The sequence below is a fragment of the Sus scrofa genome, chromosome 13 (assembly GCF_000003025.6).
Source record: "Sus scrofa isolate TJ Tabasco breed Duroc chromosome 13, Sscrofa11.1, whole genome shotgun sequence".
Taxonomy (NCBI): Eukaryota; Metazoa; Chordata; class Mammalia; order Artiodactyla; family Suidae; genus Sus; species Sus scrofa.
Window position 1 is genome coordinate 65849482 of NC_010455.5, and position 8754 is coordinate 65858235.

Sequence of the window (8754 nt, forward strand, 5' to 3'; positions counted from 1 at the left end):
ATGGCTTAAGTAGGGACTTTTTCACCTCCTTATGCTTTTCCTCCCAACTCTTTCTAGCTCCTGCAGTGTGATAGTCCACGGACAGAATCACAAAGCCTCCTTCAACAGAGTTCCTCCCCCTTTAGAGGACATCCCACCCAGTCTCCAGGATACAGTTATCGAACTACTGCACTGAGACCTGGGAACCCCCCTTCTCATGGTTCTTCAGAATCCTCCCTCTCTTCTACGTCCTATTCCAGCCCCGCCCACCCTGTGTCCACAGACTCGTTGGCCCCATTTACGGGGACACCAGGGTATTATAGCAGCCAGCCACATTCTGGAAACAGCACCGGCAGCAGTCTTCCAAGGAGGAGCTGCCCTTCTAGTGCTGCTAGCCCTACCCCACAGGGCCCCTCAGACTCGCCGACCTCAGACTCGGTTTCCCAGTCCAGCACAGGAACTCTGAGTTCCACCTCCTTTGCTCAGAACTCTAGGTCGTCATTGCCATCAGACTTCCGGACTATCAGTCTGCCCAGTGCTGGGCAGTCAGCTGCCTACCAGGCCTCCAGGGTATCTGCGGTTTCCAATTCACAGCACTACCCACACCGAGGGAGTGGGGGTGTGCACCAGTACCGGCTCCAGCCACTGCAGGGGTCGGGGGTCAAGACTCAGACAGGACTTTCCTAGGGCTTCTGGATTTGGGCAAACAGAACTGAATGAGCCCATAGCTGCTTCCTTCCAGCTGCCTCTGGAACCTAGGCCGAGCATATTGCTGAGGAAGGGGGTACAAGGTGCCAGAGGATTGGGTCTGGTCGACAAGAAACAAGACTTATGGTCGCGACTGGCTCTGGCCTTGGAGAAAGATGTAAATCTTGTCTGAAGCAGAGACTATAAAGAAGTTTCTCCCTGCTGTTAAGGGTACATTGTTGACAAGCAAATGGTGTTTCGGTTAGTAACGGTTCTAAGTGCAATGAGTTGTGTTGAAGCCTCCATCTCCCATCCTTGCCTGTAACCTGAAGTCACTTGTGCAGTGAGGATATCTTTTTAAATCAAAAAAAAAAAAAAAAAAAAGTTTTCAAAGGAAAAAGTGAAAAGAGCCAATCTCAAAGCCCCAAGCCATCTGAGTAGTGTTAGGGTTTTATGCACTTAAGAAAAAAGGTAGGTATGTAAATGTTCACCCTAAGACAACCATTCCAAAAGCAAGTATCTGGCCAAGATGTTTCCACCAAGAATATTCCCTCTTTTTGTCTTAAAAACATCAAGAAGAAAACGGATAGTGAAGCTTGGAATGTGCTCTGACTGAGGGGTGCCTGGATCTCTGAAGAAGAGCTCATGTTCAACTCTTGATTATTCAGGAGCGGATTATCCTAGTAGGTTGTCTGAGCCTCCAGCTGGTACCATCCATTTCACAGCTCAGTAACCCATGAAGTAAGTAGGCGAAGAAAAGGTATACATAACTGAGATGTGCCAATTGCGTTGCTACTTATCAGCTGTTGGCAATAAATTTGATTAGGAAGGGTCCCCCATGCTTTGGGAATTGTTTGAATTTTATTTTTTCTACTCCCCATTAATCAGGAGTTAACGATCCCCTGAGTAGGACCGCCTCCATGATTAGGGAGCATGCACTCGTGACTGCAGGGTAAGAGTGGAAAGACATGTTTGTGGAGTGGCACCGACAGGACTGTGATTGTGTGTGGGCATGGCCCACGTTCCTTTGGGGGATGCTTCTTTGAGAGTGGCCTAGGTGAGAGTATTCTAAAGCCACCCACACACCTACACTGTTCTGGATGAGAGACGAGAGCAGACTGGCTTCTCCCCATCAGTGCATTGTGCCTGTTGTACACCCCTGGAGTAGCCCTGGAGCCAGCCAGGTGGGGTACACAATCTTTTTAAATTCCATACGGTTGCCAGCTTATTTCTTTCACTTGTTTACTGTAATATCTGGTGTGTTTTTATTTATCTAATTTTGTATTCAGTTATAACCATGGTAGGGGTAGCAAATATATGACAGGTGTAATCCCTGGTGCTGCAGTGGACCTTCTTTCTTTTGGACAAGATAATACTGTGAGTCTCCCTCCTTCCTTCCCTCCAGTTTGTTTTCTCCTTTTTTCCCTAGCCTCTTGCATCCCCTTCCTTTCTACCCTCTCCTACAACTATCATATGCACAGTCTTCTCTCTTTGTGTGTGACTGTTACAAAATTTCACTTTTTCAAAATTGAAATCAGGTGTTTGCTCAAATGAGGGGAGTTTTTTTTTTTTTTTCTTTTTTTAAATGCTGAGACATCAGCAGAATACTTTTCTTTCTGATGTTTCCCCCACAAAACCCATCAGTCTGGGAGAGAGTTGGGAATGGAAATCATGTTGCCTGGGATGCTGGTTTCTTTGTATATTATATAAAACGTATGTAAATGTCTCTCCATTTGAGCTGGGGTTTGCATTCTCCCCTTGGCTATTAACCAGGGGGAGAGGCCAGCGGGCAGGCGGCCCTCACCCTGCCTGGCACGTGCAGAGACCCCAGCCACTCTGTGTGGGCAGGGTGCTGTCAAGACCAGACCTCTGGGGGGGTGGGGGCGGGGGGTGGGGGGAACTCTTGGAAGGGAAGAAGTATCACTTCTTTCTCAAGTGGAGTGTTTACACCTTGCTGTAACATTTGAACTTTCACAAGAGATGTAATAATTTTGATAATAAAATTCTTAACCATAATAATCATAAGTTGAGAACTTTGTCCAATTTTGTGACCTTGCCTTGCCTGGTTTTCCTAACCCTGTCCTTAAGTGAAGAAAGCAAAATGGATACATGTTCAAGAGGGTGCTCTTGGTAGAGTTGTTTTGCCCATAATGGGCCCAGGAATACGGATTGATCTTCCTTCACACCCTTTTTTTTTTTCTTTTTTTTTTTTTCTTTTTTTCTTTTTTACTTTATAGGACCACACCTGCAGCGTATGGAAGTTCTCAGGCTAGGGGTCAAATCAGAGCTACAGCTGCCAGCCTACACCACAGCCACAGCAACTCGGGATCCAGGCCGCATCTGTGACCTTTAACCAGCTCTTGGCAATGCCAGATTCTTAACCCACTGAGTGGGGCGGGGTATCAAACCCATGTCCTCATGGATGCTAGTTGGATTCTTAACCTGTTGAGCCACAGTGGGAACTCCATGATATTCCTTCACACTTTTATGATTAAAATCAGGCCATTATTAGGACCAGTCTGCAACAGTGAAACTGAATTTTGAAGACAAACTTGAACTGGACTGGAGTTCGTGACCTTGGGCTCATTTATTCCACAACTATTTATTGACCTCTTTTCCATTCAAAGATAATACAAGGCAGGGAGTTCCCGTCGTGGCTCAGTGGTTAACGAATCCGACTAGGAACCATGAGGTTTCAGGTTTGATCCCTGGCCTTGCTCAGTGGGTTAGGGATCCGGCATTGCTGTGAGCTGGGGTGTAGTTCGCGGATGCGGCTGAGATCCTGCGTTGCTGTGGCTGTGGCATAGACTGGCGGCTACAACTCTGATTGGACCCCTAGCCTGGGAACCTCCATATGCCACGGGAGCGGTCTTAGAAAAGGCAAAAAGACAAAAAAAAATACAAGGCATTGTTTTTGATGGTGGGTTTATGCTGATTAAAATAGAGGATAGAGGTAAGCAGATAACATCTCTGCTCTCATAGAATTTACATTCTAGAGCAGTGTGGAAACGAACCCAGTCCATAATTTCAAGAGGTCCTGACCGTTATTGTTTCATAGCAGGTATGTAACTAGGGAGATTGAAGGGGCAACTCTGGATTGGTTGATCCAGGAGGTCTCTAAGAGGTTGACATTTCAGCTGAGATCTCAGTGATCAGGAGTCAGTCATGGAAATCAATACGAATAAAGATCTTTGCAGTCAAAGATACTTAACAAGAAAAGCCTTGGTTGGGATAGAGTGAATAAGCAGGGCAGGGAGAGGGGGCAGCAGATAGCAAGAAGATAGGGTCAGATCATATAGAGCATGTCTCAGCAATCTTTCTCTAAGGGGATAGAAAGTTAATACTTAGGCTTTGCATGCCATGTGGTCTCTATCCCAACTATTTTACTCTGCCCTTAAAGCATAAAGACAGTAGGCAATACATGGCTATGGCCAGTAAACAGTATTTACAGAAAAACATGGTCAGTCAGATCTGGCCCCCAGGCCATAATTTGCTGGTCTCTGATGTAGAACCTTGTGGGTTTAGTTTAAAGAATCTGCATCCTAGTGGGAGAGTCACTGCAGGATTTTAAGCAGAGAAGTGACATGGTCTAATTTATGTTTTGTTAATTGGTTAGTTTTTTAAAATTACTCTGTTTTGATCCAGGAGGAATTAGGAATAGAAACCAGGAAACCAGTCTGGAAGCTATAGTAGTTCAGGCAATCAGCAATCCATGGTGGCTTCTATGTAAGTGGTCATAGGGAGAAAGAAGTACTTAGAGTCAGGATGCTTTTTGTAAGTAAACAACAGTGCTTGCTAGTGAACCGGTGTGTCAGGGTTTTGTTCTAACATACATTTCACAAACATTTATCAAGAGAGAGTTACAATAGACTGCATTTGCTAATAAACACAGGGGAGTCAAAGACAGAGAAGATGCTAATTCCTTAAAGAAGCTTAGAAAGTAACCAATTGAAGACAAAATTAAAATCATTGTCTTCTTAGAATGCCTAGGTGACCTTCCACAAGCCACAACTGAATTCTGCTTGCTCAAAGAGGAGAATTGGTGGGTGCATAGTCCTCTTTTAAAAGCATTTTGATATTCAGCGTAGTATTTGGTCTCAGTTCTGTGATGAAAGCAGGTGAGGTGCTAGAATTTAAAGATGAGAAATTGAGGACTAGTGCAGTGTCCTGTCTCTACAATGGAGCTTCTAATAATGGAAGAATAAGCTCATCTGATTTTTGTTAGAATTGAAAGGTTCTATTTTATAATTGTTTATTAGACAGCTACTGTGCTAGGCTGTGCTAGGTGCTAGGAATATGAAGGTAAGTAAGATACCCTTACCTATTAGGAATTTGTAGTCTATTTGCTATTGTTACCAAGTGTCTGCTCTGTTATTAGGTACTTTGCTTTTGATGTGGTATAAATGTTAGAAGCTGAACTGTATTAAATAATCAAGTGCATTAGTGCACTTTGTACACAACTTCTCAGTTGTGGTTCTTCCGTTTATGTCCATCAGCTATCTCATTCATCCTTAACAGTGTGTAAGGTATTATTACCATTTTACAATTTTAGTTTTAGAGGATGCAAATGTCCAAGATTTTGCTCTTCTAAAGGCAGACTCCACCTGACAGTCTTAGAAATTTTGCAGTTTACCCAGGAAACAAATAGAGATAGCTAGAGATCCTTCAAAACTGACTACAAGCAGTGGCGCCTAGAAGTTAAGGATCTGGTGTTGCTACAGTTATGGCTCAAGTCACGCCTGTGGCTCAGGTTTGATCTCTGACTTTGCAATTTCCACCTGCCATAGGCACAGCCAGGGTGGGGTCCGGGGACTGACTTAACTAGCTGAAAAAGTGTATTACACCCTTTGTTGCCTTAAAAACAGCAGTCTGGCCTTTTCATCTCTCAAGCATCAGATTGGTGGTTCAGGGTTTTCTGTTTAGCAAAGGACACCCTGAAGAAAAAAATTCGGAATTGTCCCACTGGAGGAGGCTATTTACTTTGAAACTGCACTGATTATCAATTCATCGATTACAGAGGGGACAACCTCCATAACCTGCTATGAAACTTAGATAAAGGTCCTGTGCTGAAAATAAATAAAGGAAGCAGCTTGGAAAAAAAGCATAGTTATGGAAAGAGATGGTGTTCTCCTCTAATTTTTCCCTGCTTTTAGGTTCAAAAGCTTACCTGGCAGAGAATCTGAGGTAATAGTTTTGAATATTCTCACACAGAAGTCATGATAGCAAAACAAAACCTTGGGCAACTTTGTAGGAAAACTGGGTATCCCCGTGACCCTCAAAACAAAGGAAAGAAAGGGCATTCCCTGATGGTCTTGTGGATAGGACTCAAACTGACTGCTGCATCTGGGTTTCAGTCTCTGGTAAGGGAACTAAGACTCCACATCACGCCATTGCATGTCAAGCCCCCCCCCAACCAGAAAAAAAATCTCACAAAGGAAAGAAATGACCAATAACCACAAGATCTGCGTGGTAATCACGTTTTGTTCCAGAGAAAGCAATGGCATGTCTGATGTGTCTCAGAACTCCACAAGCACTCAGTCAGAAGTTCAATGAGCCATTGTGAAAATGACAGACTAGGAGGGGCTTGCTGTATGTACAAAGAAAGGGCACTTGGTTAGATCTGAAGGGGTTGCAACACTTTGGGCCTAAGAAAATTTCTAAACAGCAAAGTTCACAGGATTGAGCACACAGAATCCAAATTGAGCAAGACAATAGAGTTGGAGAGGTAGAGGATCCCATTAAATGAAGTATTTTGAATAAGAGTGTGAAACTAGGATTGTCCATTTAATCCAGTATTACCCTTCTAGGAACAATATGAAAGTATTAAATAATTTGTTCTTTAACTCCTGAGAGAAACAATTGATCATAAATTGGTCAATTAAAGCTGAATTTAAACAGCTTTTATTTTCACAGTCCATATTTTAATATTTTGCATGAAAAAAGTACTATAGAACCTTGAACCTAGGAAAACTAATAAGTCGTGCCTTCTAAAAGTGCAGGAAAAACTAACTTGTATAGTAAATATGGGCAACAGAAAGGAACAAAGTCAAAATCCAAACAAGTACAAGAAAGCAGAATATCTGCACAGACAATGAAAGCATGCTAATTCAACAGAACAAAAAAAAAAAAAAAAAACAGGTATACAGATTGAGAAGGAAGAAGTAATAAACAGTCTTTGTTCACTATGGACATAATTGTTTTGTAGAAAATCCAAAAGAATCAATCCCCCTCCCCCAAAGAAAACATGCAGCTAATAATCAATTACATCAAGGTTGCAGAGTACAATGTTAATGATAGAAATATCAGCTGCTTTCTTATATGCCAGCAATAAACTATTGGAATTTAAAAGTTAAAACAGTTAACATTTATTCTGGAGCCAACAAAAAATGAAATAGTTATAAATTAACAAAATATCTAGAAGGCCTATATGGATAAGACTATAAAACTGATGAAATTAACTAAATAAACAGGAATATTCCATGGTCATGTATGGAAAGATTTGATGTCAGGATGTCAATTCTCAATTTGATTTTTGGATTTGTAATCCCAACTAAAACCCTAGCAGGTTATCTTGTGGCTATCCATAAACAAAGCTTATACACAGAGGGGAAAGACCCAGAATAGCCAACACACTGTTAAAAGGGAAGTGTTCTTTAGGTCAGACTTATTCTAAAGCTATAGCAATCAAGACAGCGTGATAATTGGAATAAGAACAAATGGATTGGTGGAAAAGAATAAGAATGCCCATAAACCCACACAAATGTAGTCAACTGATATTTGACAAGCAAGGGCAATGCAATGGAGAAAAGATAGTCTTCAACAAATGGGGCTGGCACAGCTGGACATCCGCATGCAAAAAAATGGGTCTAGACACAGATGCTGACACTCTTCACAAAAGCTAACTCAAAATGAATCATGGACCTAAATATAAAAAGCAAAAGTATTGGAGTTTCCTGGTAGCCTAGTGGTTAAGGACTTGGCAGTTGTGTGTCTGGCAATGACTTCTCAGATACAATACCAAAGCCATCATGTGCCACGGGTGCAGCCAAGCAAAGGGGGGGGGGATAAATTAATCAATTGATCAGTCTCCTGGAAGGAAAAGTAGGCAGCATCTTCCTTGACACTGGTCTTGGCAATGATTTTTTGGCTTTGATACTACAAGCAAGAGCAGCAAAAGTAAACAGGTGACATTACATGAAATTTAAAATCTGCACAGCAAAGGAAAGGAAACCGTGTTCAATATGAAAAGGCAACCTACTGAGTGGGAGAAAATACTTGCAAATTATATATCTGATAAGGGGTTAGTATCTAATAGATATATAAAGAACTCATAACTGAAAAATATTTCAATAAAAAATGGGCAGATCTAAATAGCTATTTTTCTATGTAAGAAATACAGATGGCCAACAGGTACATAAAGGGTGCTCCGCATCATTAATCACCAGGGAAATGGAGATCAAAATCACAATGAAATACCACTTGAGCCCTGTCTGTGGGGATATAAATTGGTGCACCCTCTCTGGAAATCATTATGAAGGTTCCTTGGATTAAAAATAGAACTATAATTAGGGTTCCTGTTGTGGCTAGGTTGTAACGAACCCAACTAGTATCCATGAGGACGCAGGCTTGATCCCCGGCCTCGCTCAGTGGGTTGAGGATCCAGCATTGCCGTGAGCTGTGATGCAGGTTGCAGACATGGTTCAGATCCCACTTTGCTGTGTCTATGGCGTAGGCTGCAATTACAGTTCCAATTTGACACTTAGCCTAGGAACTTCCATATGCCTGGGTGCAGCCCTAAGAAGATGTAAAAAAAAAAATAGAACTATCATATAATCCAGCAATTCCACTTTTGGGTGTTTATCTGAAGAAAACAAAAACACCAAGTCAAAAATATATTTGTACCCCTGTGTTAACTGCAACAAGATAGGGAACAACCTGTGTTTGTTAGTGGATGAATGGATAAAGAAAATGTATGCATGACAGCTATAAACAAAAAATGAAATCCTCCCATTTGCAACAACATGAATGCACATTGAGGGAGTTCTTCCTGAGTGAAATAAATTAGAGGAAGACAAATACCTTATGATC

The 8754-nt window shown here is 42.0% G+C and overlaps 1 protein-coding gene across 1 annotated transcript in view; it reads left to right on the plus strand.

The window, feature by feature from the left end:
• Positions 1–2266, plus strand: part of SETD5 (SET domain containing 5) — a 91775-nt gene extending 89509 nt beyond the window's left edge. Inside the window, 1 exon segment of the mRNA XM_013981946.2 lies at positions 58–2266. Coding sequence (XP_013837400.2) covers positions 58–666 — 609 coding nt within the window. The 3' untranslated portion in view covers positions 667–2266.